The following is a 21,143-nucleotide window of genomic DNA, read 5'->3' as shown; positions in this document are numbered from 1 at the left end:
TGGCCCCCTACACTGCCACACCCAGCAGGTAGCCTAGTCCAGGACTGGGGCCGCCCCAGGGGGCCAGCCCACACACACTAGAATGCTTGCAGCAGTTGCAGCCAACCTTGTAGAGAGCTGCACCAAGGGCCAGCTCCACGCACCTGCACACCCAGGCCTTGCATACAGTGGTGCCGGGGGACAGCATGCACACCAGCAAATCTGCACCAGCTGCAGCCCGGCCACAACAGGTGGGCACATGCAGCCCACCCAGAGGACACGCCTGGAGCACGCAGGGGTGCAGGTGACTGAGGGAGGTATGTATTGCCGGGCTTCACAGGACACCTTCTACATAAAGCCATCCTTCTAGACTGAGATATGTAACCGACATACCTAATATGTAGAAACAAGCACAGAGAGGCAAAAGGAGGAAGACAGGAATATGTTCCAAATGAAAGAACATGGCCAAACCTCAGAAAAAAAGGTAAATGAAACAGAGATCAACAACCTACCAGGTAAAGAGTTCAAAGTAATGGTCATAAAGATGCTCATCAAACTCCAGAGAAGAATGGATGAACACAGTGCAAACTTCAACAAAGAGGTAAAAACTTTAAAAAGTACCATTCAGAGCCAAAGAATACAGTAACTGAAAAATGAAAAATAGTCTGGGGGAATCCATAGCAGAGCAGATGATGCAGAAGAACAGGTCAGTGATCTGGAAGACAGGGTAGTGGAAATCAAACAATTGGAACAGCAAAAAGTAAGAAGAATCAGAAAGATGAGGATGGTTTGAGAGACCTCTGGGACAACATCAAGTATATTAACATTTACATTATAAAGGTCCCAGAAGGAGAAGAGAGAAAGGGACAGAAAACCTATTTGAAGAAGTAATGGCTGAAACCTTTCCTATCCTGGTGAAGGAAACAGACAAGTCCAAGACGTATAGAGAGTCCCAAATAAGATGAACCTAAAGAGACTCATAGGAAGACATAATCAAAGTGTCAAAAGTAAAAGGTGAAGAGAGAATCTTAAAAGCAACAGGAGAGGGGCACCTGGGTGGCTCATTGGTTAAGCCTCCAACTCTTTTTTTTTAAAGATTTTATTTATTCATTTGAGAGAGAATGAGATAGAGAGAGCATGAGAGGGGGGAGGGTCAGAGGGAGAAGCAGACTCCCCGCCGAGCAGGGAGCCCGATGCAGGACTCGATCCCGGGACTCCAGGATCATGACCTGAGCCGAAGGCAGTCGCTTAACCAACTGAGCCACCCAGGCGCCCGAGCCTCCAACTCTTGATCTCAGCTCAGGTCTTGATCTCAGGGTTGTGAATTCAAGCCCCACACTGGGCATGGAGCCTACTTAAAAAAAAAAAAAAAAGGCAATAAGAGAAAAACAATTGGTTGCATACAGGGGAATCCCCCCCCCACACACACACACCCCATAAGATGATCAGCTGATTTCCAGCAGAAACTTCGCAGGCCTGAAGGGAATGGAATAATATAGTCAAAGTGCTGAAAGAAAGCACTTAGAACCAAGATACTTCTACATGGCAAGGTTACCACTCAGTATTGAAGGAGAGATAGGGGGGTTCCCAGACAAGCAAGACCTGAAGGAGTTCATCACCACTAAACTGGCCTTGCAAGAAAATTAAAGGGACATCTTTATTTTTTTTTAAGTTTTTATTTAAATTCCACTTACTTAACATCCAGTGTAATATTAGTTTCAGGTGTACAATACAGGGATTCAGCACTTCCTACATCACCCAGTGCTCATCACAACAAGTGCCCTCCTGAATCCCCATCACCTTTTTAACACATTCCCCTGACCCACCTCCCTTCTGGTAACCATCAGTTTGGTTTAGTTCAGAGTCTTGTTTCTTGGTTTGCCTCTCTGTCTTTTTTCCCTTTGCTCTTTGTTTCTTTTTTTCCCCTAAAAATTCTATTTCTTTTTTGACAGCAAGTGCACAAGCAAGGGGAGCTGCAGGCAGGGGGAGAGGGAGAAATAGGTCCCCTGTTGAGCAGGGAGCCTGACATGGGACTTGATCCCAGGACCCTGGGATCACAATCTGAGCCAAAGGCAGACACTTAACTGACTGAGCTACCCAGGCACCCCTGCTCTTTGTTTCTTAAATTCCACGTATGAGTTGAAATCATATGATCTTTGTCTTTTTCTGGCTGACTTATTTTGCTTAGCATAATACTCTCTAGCTCCATCCATGTTGTTGCAAATGGCAAGAGTTCATTCTTTTTTATGACTGAGTAATATTCCTCTGTGTGTGTGTGTGTGTGTGTGTGTATACACCATATCTTCCTTATCCATTTATCAGTTTAGGACACTTGGGCTGTTTCCATAATGTGGCTATTTTGGATAATGCTGCTATAAACATCGGGATGCATGTATCCTTTTGAATTAGTATTTTTGTATTATTTGGGTAAATACCTAGTAGTGCAGTCACTGGATCATAGAATAGTTCTATTTTTAACTTTTTGCAGAACCTCTATACTGTTTTCCAGAGTGGGTGCAAAATGGGCCTTTTTAAATAGAAAAGAAATGGCCATCATTAGAAATAAGAATATTATGAAAGAAAAATTCTCACTGGTAATGGTAAACATACAGTAAAGGTAATAGATCAACCACCTACATAGCTAATATGAATGTTAAAAGACAAAAGTAATAAAGTCATGCAGATCTACAACAGTTAGCCCAGGGATTCACAAAGTAAGATGTAAAATATATCCAAAACTTAAAACATCAGCTGGGGGAGGGGGTAGGGAATGTAGTCATTTTAGACTGTGCCAAAACTTAAGCAACCACCAATTTAAAATAGACTGCTGTGTACATAGGATGTTATATAGGAACCTCATGAACCACAAACCAAATATCTATAACAGATACACAAAAAATGGAAACATAACACTAAGGAAAATCACCAGATCACAAGGAAAGAGAGCAAGAGAGGAAGTACAAAGACAACCAGAACACAATCAACAAAATGGCTGTAACTACATATCTATTAATAATTACTTTAAATGTAAATGGATTAAGTGCTGCACAGACATACTCCATCAAAAATATCTTTAGAACTAATAAAAGAATTCAGTAAAGTTGTAGTATACAAAATTAATATACTTAAATCTGTTGTATTTCTATACATGAGAAAGAGGAATTAAGAAAACAATCCCATTTACAATGGCATCAAAAAGAATAAGATGCCTAGGAATAAATTTAACCAAGGAGGTGAAAACCCTGTACTCTGAAAACTGTAAGACATTAATGAAAGAAATTGAAGATGACATGAATAAATGGAGAGGGGTACCATATTCATGGATTGGGAGAATTAATATTGTTAAAATGTTCATACTACCCAAAGCTGGCTAAAGATTCCGTGTGATCCTTATGAAATGCCGGTAGCATTTTTCACCAGAAGTACGACAGATAATCCTAAGATCTGTATGGAACCACAAAAGATGCCCAACAGCCAAAGCGTTAGCTTAAGAAAGATCTAGCCACAAACGGGTGCAGCCCACATTTCTGCCAGGCAGATTAGTGACAATGAGGTTGAGACCGCAAAGGCCCTTCATGGGCCAGGTTTCCGTTAGAGCGGGTGCGGGGGCGCGGACGGACAGAGTGCTGCAGCCTTCCCCCCGCTGTTTGCCTGTACCACACTCATACCCACATGTCTGCGTGGCAGAGACCTGACTGAATGTTCTCACTAGTCGTGAAGCTGTGCTCTGAAGACCTAGAACAAGACGGAAGGAAAACCCCCTCCGGTTTTCCTTACTTGAACATCAAGAGCTTTCGCAAAGCTTCTGGTCTCTCAGAGCCAGTTCCAATTCCTAAGAGGGATGTGCCGCTGGTTTGGGGATTGTGTAGTATTTTACAGTGTACCTCATTGCACGGAAATTTTCTTTAGGTTGGTGGGTGACCTAGTGTCACAAAAACCTATTTTGTGACCAACTGATGCTATCACAGGTGTTTTCGAGTTAGGTGGTGAGCACTCTGATAGCTTTTAAGTGCTTGACCAGTGCCTACCAGTTACACAGCCGTGGCTTCTGAGATGTCCCTTCGTGAGAGCCTTTTCCTCGTGTGCACGTTAACCCACAGCAGTGTTTGTCTAAACAGATGCCGGGCTGGTGAGAACTGTTAACTCTCCAGTCTGTGAGGCCAGCTAGAACAGCGGGTTCATAGAGCCTGTGCCTGCCTTCGACCCTGTGTTTGTCCTCCTTGTGACAACACAACAGATAGAGACCGACAGTGACCATCTCTGGGAGGAAAAGGAGCGATAAAAACTAAGAGTACTCAGGGCACCTGGGTGGCTCAGTTGGTTAAGCGACTGCCTTCGGCTCAGGTCATGATCCTGGAGTCCCGGGATCGAGTCCTGCATCGGGCTCCCTGCTCAGCAGGGAGTCTGCTTCTCCCTCTGACCTTCCTCCTTCTCATGCTCTCTGTCTCTCATTCTCTCTCTCTTAAATAAATAAATAAAATCTTTAAAAAAAAAAACTAAGAGTACTCATAATGAATCTTTATACTAGAGTTGCTATATCCAAGGATCCAGTTACACAAATAATTTCTTCTGCTAATCGAAATTTAGGAAAGGAAGGGGGAAAAAAAAAGGCCTCTTACTTGCACCAGCTTCCGTAGGCAGAAATCCAGGTGACTGGTGTGATCTGGTCACATTTTTGTTTCCTGCTGTATGAGGCTGCCAAGCCACTGAGCAGGGACTTACGGTAAGGGATTCCACCAAAATAAGATCGAGCTGCTACAGAGGGACTCCTGCCCCGAAGGCACTTGTCTCTCACTGGTACAGATCACCATAGGTCACGCCTGTTTATGATTTTACATTTCAGTTGCTGTTGGAGATTTTCCTTTTTAGATGCTACTCCAGATAGTTTGAAAAGCATCAAGGAGAGGATGTTTCTGTCATTTCCATGAAGTGTGCCAGCTTCCCCATCTTGTATTTTTTCTTTTCCGTTGTATACATATCTGTACAAAGTAAAAATTTGAACCAAGTAGACACACAGCTATAGTTCACCTAGAGCAGTGGTTCTCAAAAGCCTGGCCCTCGGACCAGCAGCATCAGCATCATCTGGGAATTGGTTAGAAATGCACACTCTCTGGCCCACCATTTACTGAATCAGAAACTCTGGGCACGGGGCCCAGCAATCTGTGTTCACCAGCCCTCAAGTTGATTTTGATCCCACTAAAGGTTGAGAACCCCTGGCCTACTATCTCCATAACCCATTTGAATAAGCTCTGTAATAGCTGATGTTCACATTTAGATGCAAGCAGCTGGTTTATACTTCTTTTTATAGTCTTTCATGTAGTAACAAAAAATACCAAAGGAGTTTGAAAGCGTTTCTCTAAAGATCTAATGCCCGCCCCCCGATCCAATAATTATTATTAAGTAGGTCAGTACCCTAAGTAAAATTCAGGAGTGTCAGATTTGACTTAAAAGTTCTAGGAAATGAGGCTATTTTCTAAATATTTATAACACAAAGCTTTGAGACTGGGGTTTTTTGTTTGTTTTTTTTTTCAGTCTTAGAAGAAAAAAATTGGAAATCATTCAAAGAATGGGATATCATGATATAGGCTTGATATTTTATCATTTTTATATATTGTTTCTGTAAAAGGTATCTTTTGTCAACGTATCCCAGAATGATAGCACTTTCAAATGGCATTGAACCACTCCCTTGAACAGTGAGTCATCTTGTCCATCAGGTCATATCTCGGTCCCCTGCAGGAAACGCCGCAGGCTAGACGCTCCCTGTGCCCATTTCAGGCCACAAAGCTCTCCTAGCAGGCTTCCTCCTGAGTGCATGGTGTTCTGGCAGGTTAATAACTCACAGAGCCTCTGGCCACAGACTGACTGCACTTTCCACTTGTCCATTAATCTGAAGCTTTTGCGTTCTAATCATTGTTTCAGCAGGAAAATGACCATGAAAATGAATGCAAAAATATCATCAGGTTTTTGTTTTTGTTTTTGTTTTTTAAAGATTTTATTATTTGACAGAGAGACAGCGAGAGCGGGAACACAAGCAGGGGGAGTGGGAGAGGGAGAAGCAGGCTTCCCGCTGAGCAGGGAGCCCGATGTGGGGCTCGATCCCAGGACCCCGGGATCATGACCTGAGCCGAAGGCAGACGCTTAACGACTGAGCCACCCAGGCGCCCCCCATCAGGTTTTTGTTAATAGTTGAAGCTAATTTTCTTGAAATGTCACTGTCTAATTGAAAAGGTTCCACATTTCTTACTGCTAATCGGGTTTTCATATAATTTTACCAAAAAGGACACAGGATTTAGGATTACCTCTTCCTGCCCTGATTGAAAGCAAGTAAAAATAGAACCGTGGTATTTAGAACTGGACATAACCTCCTTATGAAAGTCATCCAACCCTGCCCCCCGCCCCCATTTTCACTGACGGGAAGCCGCGGGCCTGGAGGGGTGAATGGCGGGGCCCCGACGTTCAGCTGCATGGTGGGGGAGGCTTCTGAGCACCTTGCCCCTCCCATAAATGACGGCGAATAGCTGAGCGTTTCTGCCTCACGGTTTTCAGCAAACCTTGTGCACACAAAACTGTCTGTTTTCCTGGTACTCTGGATAGTGGTCATTTCCTTCAGGGTAGTTGGTAGAAATTGTAAAATGTTCCAGAAGTTTAGATAGTGGACTCGTGTTTGTTTCCTGTGTTAGGGGTTTAGGAAACAGCTGCTCCAGGAGCTGCCCCGAAGGACCGAACTTTGGGGAGCCTCCTTAGGGCTTGCCATGAGTGCTTTGTTGTCCGTAAGAGTTATTATTCTGACTGTCTGCATAACCTGCCATTATTCGAAACTACTGTATTTTAGGTAAGGAACATCCTTTCTTAATTGCATGTAAAAAAAATAACGGTTCTTGATGCATGTGTATAAGGGGTGGGTGTGTGTGTGTGTGTGTGTGTGTGTGTGTGTTGGAGGGTGAGGGAAAGTTGTTAAGTCATTTAACTTCCTTTAAAAATTGTGTTAACTTTACCATGCACAGGAAAATTTCTTTAAAATACCAAATTTGAGGAAGAAGGACTGCCCTACTTGAGAATTTTCATAGAAATAATGTGTGGTTTACAATACTTAACAAGTCTCTCTCGGCAAGTAATTGTTGATGAAGGCTAGAAGAAAACTGTTAACTGTAAAAATGTGAGGTATAGAATTTGAAATTTTTAAAATGCATGTATAGAAACCCCAGTTTAGGAAACCATTATTTAAAAGTCTGTTTTTGTTCCAGTCTAAGACAGTCTGTATATTCATTATTTAAGGTGGGGGCAGGAGGTTGGGAGACTTTAAACATGGTTGAGTATGCCTTATTTTGAAAACTGATTGACTGCTAGTAAAAGAACTAGGTGGGTTTTAAAACTGGAAAGAAATCTTGTATATTTTGTCCTCATCTAAGTCCTGAGTTTCTGAACAGAATTTTTCCAAAATTAAATATTTATTAAGTCCAAATGTAAAGAAAAGGGGGGGGGGATATCTCAAGGAACTAAAAGTACCTTTAGAAAAATAGCAATTATTGAAAATAAGAGGAAGTCCAGAGTTGTTTCTAATAGACACATACTCTGGGGAGAAGGAGAGGAAAGGACAAATTGCCCGCATTACAGTGAGAAGGCCTCACCATGCTGGAGAGGATGCGGAGGGATGAGGTCACTAACACACTGATGGCGGGGCTAGAATCTGGAACAGCCACTCCGGAAGAGAGTTTGGCAGTTCCTTTCAAAACTAAAAAAAAAAAAAATGCATGTATGTTACGACCCAGCAATTGCATTTTTGAGCATTAATCTCAGAAATTACCTATTTTCATCCAAAAACTAGTATACAAATGTTCATAGGAGCTTTATTAGTCAGATTTGGAAACAACTCAGCTGTCCTTCCATGAGGGAATGGTTAAGCTGTGGTACGTCCATACCATGAAATCCTACTCCGCAATAAAAAGGAACAAATTATCCGCATGTGCATCAGCTGGGATGAACCTCAAGGAAATTATGCCGAGTGAAAAAAAGCCAATCCCAAAAGGATATATACTGCATGATTCCTTCTGTAACATTTGTGAAATAATGTAATTAATAGATTTGGAGACCAGATTCCTGGTTGGGGAGGAGGGTGTGGTCACAAGAGGGTAACATGAGGGGGGTCTCGGGGGTTGGCACAGCTGGATATCCTGATTATGGTTTGTTGCACAACTAACATCCCAACTGTTAGTTGGAATAAGACTGCATAGAGCTCCCCCCACATGCACACGCTCACACACTCGAGGGAGTGAATGATGAAATCCGAATGACCTCTGGGAATTGTACCAATGTCATTTATTTTGGTCTTGATGTTACACCATAATTGTCTAAGATGTTAGCATTGGAGGAGGCTTGGGGGGTGCATGGGGCTGCCCTCTACACCCTGTTCTTGACAACATCCCATGAACTTGTGACTATTTCAAAGTAAAAAGTTCAACAACAACTATGTTAATGACACTAAAAAAAAGGGGGGGGGATCGGATGTTGCAGTTTTGTACAGTTCAGCCTAATAGGACAAAATACAATCTGGTGAATGTACACCAAATGCTGGCAGAGGTCATCTATTCATTGATACTTAAGGGGGATTTTCACCCGATTATTTGTGCTTTTTAAGAATTAAAATTTTTCCACAGTGTACATGCATTATTCATGCATCCATAAAGAACTGTTAAATAAATGCAGATCGTTAGAAGCATGAAAAACATTAGTCCCAGGGTTTAAATTCTATCACATGGACAGAATTTAGTATGGTCTTTTAGTGGCCATGGGGTTTGACAGTCTGTCAGCAGTGAAGTTTTTATCAAAAACCATCTGGAAGGGCATTTGTTCCACACCCATCATGGAGCCCAGTGGGCTTGAACTCCTGACCCTGAGATCGAGATGTGAGCTGAGATCCACAGGCGGAGGTTCAACCGACTGAGCCCCCCCGGGCGCCCCTGCTGACCTGTTGACCTGTTTGTGTTTAGAAATGTTCAGAGACCTCACGAGATTTGCCTGGATCCTGTCGCATGCACTTGACTGTCACAGAATTCTTATGCTCTAACCATCTAAAAACATCTGAATTGTAAATATCTTCTAGATTTTAACATTGTTTTTTTTTTTTTAATTTTATTTATTTATTTGAGACAGAGAGAATGAGAGAGACAGAGAGCACATGAGAGGGGGAGGGTCAGAGGGAGAAGCAGACTCCTTGCCGAGCAGGGAGCCTCATGCGGGACTCGATCCCGGGACTCCGGGATCATGACCTGAGCCGAAGGTAGTCGCTTAACCAACTGAGCCACCCAGGCGCCCTATCTTCTAGATTTTAAATTTATTTTTATTCTTGGTTAATTAGCTTGAATGAAAAATGTTCTGGATATTTAAATGTTACATAGAGATTACCAGGATTTTTCTTAACTCTCACACTTAGGAAATTTCACTGTTTCTCTTCTAACATTTTTGGATTCAAGAGATTATCGTCAACTCTACTTGAGAGGTTTATCCTGTGTTCCTTACATCATCCCTGTCTTGCTTGGCTCCCCGCAGTCTTGGAGGCCATTTCAGCCCTTCACACCTCACCATCTGTGGGTACTCACCAGCTTTGTCAGAAGGCGCAGGTGTGCCATGGCTTAAGCCAGTCCTGAAAGGAGCTCAGTGGATTCATATATGTACATACCCTGCGCCACTCTTATGGCCCTTAAAACCTGTGATTGGGAATTGCTGATACCATCTTCCCTGGTAATGGGACCTTTTGTTGTTTTGAGAAAGTATGCATGTGGAGTTGGTAGTGGCGGCCCGCGTGGACGCGGCAGTCGCAGGAAGCGGGCCGGACCGTGGCGGCGCGGCCCCAGCTGGTAGCGGAGTGAAACGATCACTCCTGCCTTCCGCAGGAAAGCCAGTGCTGCTTGGGTGTGGGTTCATTTTCTTCTTCTTCTTCTTCTTTTTAACCTTAAGGTTATACGTTGAAGCTCTTTATTTTTTTTATTATTTATTTATTTGAGACAGAGAGAGCACAAGGGGGGGGGGGAGGGGCAGTGGGAGAGGGAGAGGCAGACTCCCCGCTGAGCAGGGAGCCCGATGCGGGCTCGATCCCAGGATCCGGGATCATGACCTGAGCCGAAGGCAGACGCTTAACGACTGAGCCACCCAGGCGCCCCTGTGTTGAAGCTCTTTAAATCTTTGCATTTGTCTTGCTTTTCCCAGTATAATGAATGACCTCTTAAGCATGAACAAGGGGTCATTTTTCCTTGTAGAAAATGTTCTAGCATTTATATTTTTCCACAGTCATTCTAACATCCAGATGCTGCGAAACCTCTAGATCTGAAACCCTCCCACAGGCGGCCTCCCACGGTGGCAGCAGCCCCAGATGTGGCTGTCCGGTGGCGAGAGCTGGCTTCACGGCAGGGCGATCCGCAGCACTAGAACCTTCTCGCTCAGGCCCGAGGCCGGGGTGCAGCTTCTGCACGGCTACCGTCCGCCCTGTGCTTTTTCATCGTGACCCTGAGCGTGGAGCTGGTTCGGGGGGCCCTGCTGTGCTGCTCGCTGACTGTCGCCACGTGGTCAGCTCAGACGTCAGGTACAAGCCGTCGTCGGGCGGTCGCCAGTATTTCCAATAACGACTGCGTTACATGCTTGAAAACAAAAAATTGTGATCTTCTTCCTCTTCTTTAAGTCATTTTAAATTCCCTGATCTACCTTACCCCCTGCTTTTGTGAGGGTTGACACATGATTAGATTTCATTCCAGTATAGAAAGCTTAAGATAAAAAACCATAGGACTGGGTGCCTGGGTGGCTCAGTCGGTTAAGCGTCTGCCTTCGGCTCAGGTCGTGATCCCAGGGTCCTGGGATCAAGCCCCACGCGGGGCTCACGCGGGGCTCTCTGCTCTGCAGGGGACCTGCTTCTCCCTCTCCCTCTGCCTTTCTCTCATGAATAAATAAATAAAATCTTAAAAACAAACAAACATAGGACTTGTAATTCAGAAACAGGAGAGAACTGAACTTTTGAAGCAGAAGTCTTGAGAAGAATGAAAGTTTTCAAGCTATACAACTGTCTATAGAAAATCTTAATTTGGTTAAAACAAGGTATTCTTTAGTGAAAACCCCTTTTGATTTCTACATTGATCTGTTTTTGAGCTGCTTATTCTGGAATTATTTTTTTCTAAAGATTAAGTGAACTTGGCTTGAAGTGTTTGAAGCATATTTAATCTGCTTTAGGGTTGACTTACTCGAATGCACTTGGCAGCCAGGAAGCGTTTGAGCAGAGAGGTTGGTGGCCGAAGTGAAACAGATGAGGAGACATCCTCTTCAGTCCCCTCCGTCCCCTCTTCCGAGTCCACTCAGTTCCGCACCGAGGTAGTAAGGCCGCTGAAAGGTGGCTGGTTCCGAAGTGCCCGAGCGGGGCTAAGAGAGCTGGGGTGATTCTCAGTGTCGTGCGCATCCTGGCTCGTGGTAATGTTTCATATTCCTTTTTCATAATATTTCTGTTCAAGAATCCATTATTTCAAATGCTGCTGGTAGGATCTGTCAGCTCTTGGTCAGTGCTGTGTGCCTGGTGATTCACGTCTCTTCCCTCATTTAGTCCTGCCAACCACTTACAGAATAGGTGTTTTTACCTTTCTCATACAGAGGAGGACGTTGACGCTCAGGGAGGTTACGTGATAGCTAGTCCTAGATAGGCTAGTGTGGGTTTCTCTGGAAGCCGAGCCTGGGGTGAGGATCTTGCTGCAGGTAGTTTGTGTGGGAGGCGGTCCCGGGGAGCAGGAGTGAGGACGCAGAGAGCAAGCATGGGAGGAAAAGCCAAGACAGGGATGTGTTATTAAAGTCGACGCTAGAGCCAAGGGGCTGCATTTCCCCCAGGATCTCTGGGAAGTGTTCAGAATGCCTCCTAGAATTATCCATGCAAAGGGTGGGAGACTGGAACATTGATACACTGACTTCTGGTTGAGAGCTGTTTTAATTCCCCAGAACTTCTGGGCTCTGTGGTTTGAGGTTCTCCAAGACTCCAAGAATAAGTAGTAGTAATGATGAGCAGAAATATGGAGAGACCAGGGAACCGGCGTCTGCAGGAAGTAGTCTCAGGGATATCTGCTAAAAGGGATAGGACCCTACCTGGACTGATTCCAAAACCTGTGCTTCTTCCAGACCATCTTCCTGTAAACAGACCTATGAGATGGGGTTAGTTAGGGTGACATGGAAATACAGAGAATGCCCATAGTGATTATAATAGTGTGAAGAGAAGGCATATTGTAGGTGTAATGCCTGGAATTATATGAAGTGGGGAAGGTTTCCTTTTTGTTGGTGTGGCTTGGTTAATGCTAGTTTGTATTGCTTGCATGGATGTAGGTTAGAATACAAGAAGAATGCCCAGAATAGTCTAAGTACTGGAGACTATAACTGATTTGGGATCAAAAACCTACTCCATTGGGGCGCCTGGGTGGCTCAGTCAGTTAAGCATCTGCATTCGGCTTGGCTCAGGTCCTGATCCAAGTCCCTGGATCGAGGCCCGCATCAGTCTCCCTGCTCAGGGGGAGTCTCCTTCCCTGCCGCTCACCCTGCTCATGCTTGCTCGCTCTCGCTTTCTGTCTCAAATAAAATCTTTTTTTAAAAAACATATTCCATTATTGAATTTTTAAGGTATATCATGCATATAGGATTATGTTCTCAGCATTTGTGAAATATGGTGTTGAATATTGGTGAAGAAACTAAGGCAGAGCACACTGGGCCTCGTAGACCATTGTTCACTATAAGTTTTATGTATTTTTGTTGTTAAAAATCACTGCAGGGGCATCTGGGTGGCTCAGTCGGTTGGGCATCCAACTCTTGATCTCAGCTCACTCTTGATCTCAGGGTCATGAGTTCCATACTGGGCATGGAGCCTACTAAAAAAAAAAATCACTTGGTAACACCCCAAGGATTTTTTATTGATATATAATTGACATATAACATTGTGGAAGTTTAAGGTGTACGTGCTGATTTAATGCAAGCGTATATTGCAGTCTGATTACCACTGTAGCGTCCGCTAACACCTCCATCACCTCACAAAACTATCATTTCTTTTTTGTGGTCAGAACACTTAGGATCTAGTTTCTTAGCAACGTTGAAGTATATAATACAGTACTGTTGACTATAACCACAGTGTTTTACATGAGATGTATTCTAACTGCAAGTTTGTACCCTGTGACCCACATCTCCCCACTTCCCCCACCGCCTGGTCTCTAGTAACCACCATTCTACTCTCCGTTTCTACTAGAGTTCACATCTAAGTAGTGTGCAGGATTTGTCTCTCTCTGTCCGACTTGTCACACTTAGCGTAACGCCCTCAAGGCCTGTCCATAGTGTCACAAATGACAGGATTTCCTTCTTCCTCATGAATGAGTCGTATTCCGTTGTATGCCTATGGACGGACACACACACACACCCACATCCATTCATTCCTGACAGACACTTAGGTTCTTCCATATCTTGGCTATCATGAATAATGCTCGAGTGCAGATAATTTTTCAATATGCTGTTTTCATTCATTTGGATATGTAATCCAGAAGTGTGAGTGCTGGATCGTAGGGTGAATCTATTTTTAATTTTTTGAGGAGCCTCCATCCTGTTTTCCACAGCAGCTGCACCAGCTTGCCTTCCCACCCACAGTGCATGGGGGCTCCCCTTTCCCTGCATCCTCACCAGCACCTGTTATCTCATGTCTTCCCAGTGATGGCCATTCTAGCAGATGTGACATGGTCTCTCTCACTGTGGTTTTGGTTTGCATTTCTGTGGTGATTAGTAATGTTTGAGCATCTTTTCGTGTACCTGTTGGTCATTTGTATGTCTTCTTAAGAAAAGTGTTTATTCAGATTCTCTGTCCATTTTGTAATTGGATTTTTTTTATTATTGAGTTAGAGGAGTTCTAACACCCCAAGGGTAAACTGTGGGGAATAATGTCTTCAGTGAACTTATTTTTCAGTGTTTGGGGCCCTCAGTTTATTCCACGACAGTAAGGTAGTGGACACGTTCTGTTCTGCCAAACTCAGCCTAGCGTCGTGTCTGCCACAAGGTAGTTGTTGCAAAATATTTGCGTAAGGGAAATACCTCCAGTTGTCGTTTTTTGAGTCTTCCACCCGTCCGATTTGGGCAGGGGCTGGAACTGATGCAGTTTACTTGCAGGGTCCCCGTGTTGCTGCCTAAGAGACCAGCACACGCTTCGTGGCTAAATAAACAGCACAGATGTCTCCGCTCACAGCCTATAGGACGGTCGGTCCAGGCCCCGGGCCTCACGGGCCGCCAGCAGGGTGCCGACCAGGCTGCACTGCCGTCCGGAGAGTCGGGGGAGGAACCCGCTTCCACGCTCGGTCAGGTCGTCGGCGGAGCTTGCAGGAGGAGGTCCCTGTTTCTGCGCTGGTGGCCCCCGCCCCGGGGACTGCTGTCCGTCCCTGAACACCGCCTGGGGGCCTTGCCGACCGGCCCCCGCGCTTTGGAGCCTGCACGGGAAGATGTCCCTGGTTACATCACTTTGTCCAGGAACAGTGCAGGGGCCTTGAAGAGCCGGGGCAGGGCAGGCCGGCCCGACGGCCTCTCTTTCTGCACATCAGCCATGCCACGGGGCCTAAGCTAATTGTGGCGGGGAAATCCGATGCAGTCATGGCCTGGGGGTCACACGGGGTTGCGCCCCAGGGGGCCGGGGATCTTGGGGGCCGTATCGAGTGGGTGCCCACTGCCGTGTGACGCCCAGAGGACCCGAGAATTCATGACCTGTGGCCCACGTACAGGGCAAACGATGGTATACGCCTGACCCAGTGTCTCCACAGGGGCACGGAGGACGGTGAGGCCCCAGGAGGCCAGTGTGGGGTTCTTGCCGGCGTGCCGCCGACTGATGGCTCTTGCCTGCTCGTACGGACTCGGCCCCAACTTGAAGGGTCCCTGCTCACTTTAATCGTAAAGTTCTTTCAGCACGATTCCATTGACGTCGCGTGTCAGTATTGGGTTAATATTCCTGTCCCAAATTCAGATGGGCCCCGTGAAGCTCAGGAAGGCTGACGGATGTCAGGCAGCTTGCATGGCTGGTGAGCAGTGAAGCCCAGACCCCCCGTGGCCACTGCACCCCAGCAGCTGCGTCCTTGCTCCCTTACTTGGTGCTTCCTGTGCGCCTGGCTCCGCGCTGGGGGAGGGCAGAGGGCAGCCTCTGTCTAGGGCCCTGTCCGCCTGTCTGCCCGAAAGCTGTTCTGTACGAAGTGGGAGGTGTGCTGGGAAGGTCACTGCAGGCAGGAGTGGGGGGACAGCACAGGCAAAGGCACGGACGGCCAGGGCCTGGCACGCTGGGGACTGGAGGAAGGGCCCCAGACTGGGGGACGGGAGGCGGCCTGCGTCTCCGTCGGGGCACCGGCCTCTCAGCCTGGAGGCTCGCAGGAGTACGAATGTATTCCCGTTTCCTGTCTCCCCGCCCCTTCTCAAACCCTGACCCAGAGTGTTCTGTTTCCTTAGCTGAACTCGATGCCGAGCACACCCAGAAGGTCCTGGAAATGGAGCACGCCCAGCAAGCGAAGCTGAAGGAGCGGCAGAAGTTTTTCGAGGAGGCCTTCCAGCAGGACATGGAGCAGTACCTCTCCACAGGTTACCTGCAGATAGCGGAGAGGAGAGGCAAGTGGGGGAGAGGGTCGCTGGCAGCGGGGGACCGAGACCGTGTCACACTGCATCCCCCGGCCGGGTCGTGGGGCACAGTCCCCTGCAGTCCATTCTGGTATCAGTCCCCAAAACTCAGAGTGGATGCGTCATGCCACGTCTGTCTTGTGGTTTTTGCGCCTTCCTGTAGCTCTAGGCTTTAATTGGAGATACTTAGAAAACATAAAATACGTTTTATTAAAAACTAAAAAAGACCAACATTACCCTTAATTCTCCAGCACAGAATAATCTGTTACTATTTTCGGGGTGGTTCTTTCCCAGTCTGTGTACGTAACTGCTACCACAGCGTACCTACGTCCAGTCACTCCACGGGCATCAGTCCCCGTGTTAAGAATTCCTTAGAAGGGCGTGGGTTCAGAGGTGCGTCCTCACCGGCAGGATGTACGCTGTGCTACGTTTAACCAGCTTCCTAGCTGAACGTGTCGATTCTTTACCTTTATAAATGGTTGTGTGAGGCACATCTAGGTGCATAAATGTCTGTCTGCATCTCGATGGTTCCCAGGAACAAGCGGAGCAGGGGAGGCATCAGGGACGGAGTCCCTCATCCCACCTTTGAGAGCCGGGGGCCTACGTGGCAGCTTCCATTCCTCTCGGGCAGGAGCAGTGACGGCCAGGCCTTCTGGGCTCACTTGCCCCTCAGCGCCCCAGAGACCCCCCCGCCTCCCCAGATCTGACTGTCCTCAGCCTCCCTGGGCTCCCCCGCCCCTCACCACACCCCCCGACGTACCTCACGCTCTTCCTTCCCTTTCTATCCTGTGGCCTCCCCCAGGAGAGGCTAAAGAAATCAAAAACAAGGAAGGAAAATAATGCAGAGAAAACTGATGAGAAGTAATATCTGAATGCCTTGGAAAGCACCAGAGGACGCGTCGGGTGGCTAAGGCTTTCTTGCAGTGGGTCGGACAGGTTTGAAGATGAGCGTCTTCGTCTCTCTGGACTTGGCTTTCCCTGTTGTATGCCTCCGACCTAAAGTCTGTCTTCATCTAGGAAGGTCAGGCTGCCCGTTTCCTCAGAACACGCACGCTATTCCTTTGCTCCAGGGTTTGGTGCTGGTTATGGAGTGAGCGGCCCGTTTGCTGCAGGGATGTGGGTCCTGTCGTGTGCAGGGGTGAGGAGGAGGCCGTCTCAGCGTGAGCCCCTGTAACAAACCCCCAGACACGGGTGGCTTAAACCGCGGGCATTTATTTCCCACAGTTCTGGAGGCTCAAGTCCAAGATCAAGGTGCCGGCAGGTTCGGCTCCCAGGGGAGAAGCCCTCTTCCTGGGCTTGCATCTCGTCGCACCCCCACGTGGCAGTGAGAGCCCCCCTCGGGCATGTCTTTGCGGAGGACGCTAATCCCCTTAGGGGAGGCCCAGCCCTCCCCACCTCATCTCAGCCTGTTCGCCTCCTAAAGGCACCCCCTTGTGTGGTCTTGAAAGCACTGAAGAAGAAAATTGGAAGATTTGGGCTTTTTCGCTTTCTGCTGCAGCCAGAGCTGGAAGGACATTTGCAGATAACAAGCATCTCTCTCCACAGGGCTGTTGGGAGCCGTCCCTTGGGCTTCCCAGCCTGGCGAGTCCCACACGCCTGTCTTCCCCAGCAGTCCTCTCCCAAGGATGAACGTGGGGAGGTCTCGTGTAGGAGAATCAGTCAAGATAAAAAAATCTCCATAGTGAACATGGTATTTTGGACTCCTTCCACTAAATCAGAAATAGCAGTCTGAATTTTTCTCACTTTCCAAAGCATCATTTTTTAATGAAGACAAAGGCATGGGAAATTTTACCCAGAAAAGTATCCGAGTAAAGGGTAAAGGGACCTCGGGCGACCTGGGTCGGGTGAGGCTGGAGAACCCGCAGAGCGTGGGGCGTCCCGCACTTGGAGACACAAGGGCACCACCAGATGTGCCAAGCCTCGGAGGGGAACTGGGAGCCACTGGCGCCCAGCGGGTCTGAGTGCAGTCCAGGCACAGCAGCCTGGTGTGGTCCAGACCTGGCTTCAGTGGTCTTCGTTGCGAGCCAGGGTATGTTGAGGGTACAGCTAGTAATGAATAGATCACCTTGGAGACGCCCTGCTCTGTATCTGTGTTCCTACAATGGATCTCCGGCTCCCAAGGGGGCCCTGTGGAGCTCAGCAGAGTCAAATCCTGGAGCCAGGGGTGTCCCCCTGTGCCCTGACTCAGCCCTTGGATGTTCCAGGATGGACTCAGTGCTTGGGAAAGAGAAGGAAAGGATGTGTGGGCAAGATTAGCAAAGTTAGAGGAGAATTAATAGATAAAAATGCACCAAACTAGAATTCATATAGTGTCTTACCCGCCCCCCCAGGATACTATCTTGAGTTGGAGGAGTGTCTCAAACACAGTCATCAGCTTATGGATTTAACTTTGTATAATTACTTCCCCGTGAGGGTTTTATTTAGAAATAAAATTTTTATTGGAAATTTACTCTGACCCATTACTGGCTTTCATTGAATTAGGAAGTATTTTAATATCCAGAAAAGAACTGAAAATGTCCCATACTTCTGTTTCCAGATTTAGCATTTTAATGTTTTCCCAGATTTGCTTCAGATATTTTAAAAAATGTTATGAAATATTCCAAATATACACAGAGGTATAAGGAATAACATAAACACCCATATACTGTCTCAAAACTCATCTCTTGCAGTGCATTACTTTGGAAAGTGGACTTTTGTGACTGACTTGATAAACTATTGGTATATTTTCAAAAAAAAAAAAAAAAAAAACACCCATGTACTAACCACCCAGCTCAAGAACTAACAGCACCCATACCAGTGAGGGCCCCCCTCCAGAGGGACCAGCCGCGCTCCCGGTTCCGGCCGCCTCGGCTGCGCGTAGACACAGATGGGCGCTGCACTGCATGCTGGCTTTCTGGGCACGTATTCTGACCATTGTCCATTCCGGCTCATTTCAGCCTCATTTGTTCCTTTTCACTCTTAAATAATTTCCAGATCTACTGAATGAATATATGGAAATCTATTCATTGAGTCGATGGTGTTTTCGTTGTTTCAGGTTCTTTCTCACTAAAAACACCACCGTTAAGAAGGATATTCCCGTGCGTCTTGGTACATGTGAGGAGAGTTTCTTTAGGGCCGTGGGTCTTAAACTTGAGCCAGCCTCACCGTCACCAGGAGGGCTGCTCACACGGGGGCTGGCCCCACTCCAGGGTTTCTGATCTAGTAGGTCTGGGGTGGGGCCTGAGAATTCGCATTTCTGACCAGTTCTGGGGTGAGGGAATGCTAGAGGCTGCTGGCCCTGGGGGCCACGCTTTGAGAACTGTTTCCTTAGGGTGTATCCTGATGATAGTAATTACAGAGTCATTTGATGTGCTTATCTTTATTTTTACTAGATGGTCAATTACCTGCCAAAATCCCCATACCCGTTTACAGCGTCCCTAGCAGTATGTGCATGTTCTGATCACTCCTCATCTTTGTCAATACTTGTTAGAGCCAGAGATTTAAGTTTTTGCCAACCTGTACGAAATGACCTCTTACTTGGGTTTTGATTTGCATTTCCTTGATTGTCCGTAGTCTTATACCCGTGGTATTGGCCTTTCATGATAATCCGAGGCCGTCACCTTCATTTGACCCATGGCTTATCGATCCTAGAGTGGCCTTTGCTCAGTGTGTGTTTATTTTAATGTGATCAGCTTTGCCCATTTCATTGTGTATGGTTTGTCCTTTTGCGTCTCGCTCAGGAACTCCTTCCCTCCAAGTAACACACAAGTAGAACTTGGCTAGAGCTGCAAGTTATAAGAACATCCTACTGTGTTTCATTTGTAAAGTTTCAGTGTTTTCCATTCCATACTTGGCTCTTAAATCCACCACCAGTTGGTCTTTCTGCGGATCGTGAGGGAAGGACCCAGTTTTGGTACTGTTGTCTCCACCCCAGCATTCTTCCCCCACTGCTGCTGGGTGTCTTGTTGCAGTACACGGGGACTCTGTCCTAGGCCCTCTTCTCCGACCTGTTCTTCCGTGTGTCTAGCCTGGAGCCCCAACCGTACCATCCGAATTCTTCAGTAAGCAGGGTTCTCAAGCGGGGACAGTTTTGTCCCCTGTCTGCACCGTGGTGGGGCGCTCGGGGCAGGGGCATGCTGCTGGCATCTAGCAGACAGACGGACGGATGCTGCTGGCCATCCGCCAGTAGACAGGACAGCCCCACGACAAAGAATCCTCTGGTCCAGGGTGTTGGGGCCTCAGGTGGAGTGTTTCATGGCGAGTCCTGCACACCCCTGCACACGTTGGCGCTTTCTCGCTCCTTTGTGGTTGCCTTGGCCTTCTGGGCTCTTCGTCCTTCCGTAGAAACGTGGGAGTCCGATTTCCAGGTCCTGTGAAAAGCTCCCTGAAGACGTTGGCTGTAGTTGAGTTCAGCTCCTACACGGAGGGAGCACCACCCTCCAGGAGCCCTGCTTTGTGCCCACGTGCAGCAGCTCTCCTCACTTCTCTTCCCCGGCGTTGGGGGAACGTGCCTCGGACACTGCTGGGGGGCCAGTCCTCTCTGTGGCAAGAGCTGCCCGTGCTTTCCCTATGATAGTTACAGAGGTTTCCCGTTTCTTAGTAGTTTTAGCAAGTTTTCCACGGAATCTGTCCTGCGCATCTGTAGTTCGCAAATACGTTCGCACAGTGGTGCCTGCAGTGCACGTCCCCGTCTCTGGCATTCGGGGCAAGCTTTGCTTCGGCCTCCCTCAAATTGCTCGTTTGTGCCATTGACCCCTTCGTGATGAATCTTACCCAGAACATCTGTTTTTAAGTGTTTTCTCAAAGACTCAACTTTTAGTTTTGTTTTCTTTTGAATCTTTAGTTCATGAAGTTCTCTTCCTCAGTGCTGGGGATCTTCAGGTGGTGGTCTTTTGGGTTTTGGTCTAATTTAAGTTGGCCATCTGTGCTTGATTTTCAGGATTCTTGTCTGAATAAGGCAGAGCTATGAATGTTTCACGAGGTTAAAGTTCACCCCTTTTAACAGAATTCTACAAGTTTTGACAAGTAATAGTTCTTCCTGGGTTTTTCAGATTTTCCATTATGACTTATTTGACTTGTGAACTGTTCAGAAGTGTCTTTAAATAATGCGTGAAGGTGTTTCCAGTTACCGTTTGTTACTGATTTCTAATGAACTTCCTTGTGGTTGTCAGAGAACGGGATTTTGATTTTTTTTAATTCAAGACTTAAGAGTTTGTCTGCATGTTTCATGTATATTTGAGAGCAAGATTCTAAATGAGAGGGTTCTGCGTGTACTCATTGCAACAGGCTTGTAAGTTGGGCTGTTCAAATATTCCCTATCACTAAATTTTATAGCGTTTGGTTATGTAATTATCCAAGAGGTATATCAAGCCCTCCTTCCCCTCATAATTATGGATTTCTTAGATCTTCTTTGTCTGCCATTCTTTAAACGTAGCCAGAAATTATATCATCACACAGAAATTTTGAATTGTCCTCCTGGCGAACGGAACCTTTACTAAGTACTACACTTTACCCCAGTATTTTTGCTTTCCCTTAAAGTGTGTTTTGTTTCC

General features: G+C 46.7%; 1 protein-coding gene across 1 annotated transcript in view; it reads left to right on the top strand.

The window, feature by feature from the left end:
• The window catches only part of DTNBP1 (dystrobrevin binding protein 1), a 121,628-nt gene that overhangs the window by 96,554 nt on the left and 3,931 nt on the right, over nucleotides 1–21,143 (top strand). The window contains exon 8 of the mRNA XM_034985717.1: nucleotides 15,448–15,603. Within this exon, the coding sequence (XP_034841608.1) occupies nucleotides 15,448–15,603 (156 nt within the window). The remainder of the gene's footprint in view (nucleotides 1–15,447; nucleotides 15,604–21,143) is intronic.

This window comes from Mirounga leonina, unplaced genomic scaffold, assembly GCF_011800145.1.
Source record: "Mirounga leonina isolate KUSES-001 unplaced genomic scaffold, KU_Mleo_1.0 Mir_366, whole genome shotgun sequence".
NCBI classification, from domain to species: Eukaryota; Metazoa; Chordata; class Mammalia; order Carnivora; family Phocidae; genus Mirounga; species Mirounga leonina.
The sequence above is the reverse complement of the archived record's forward strand: the minus strand, read 5'-3'. Positions and strand labels throughout refer to the sequence as shown.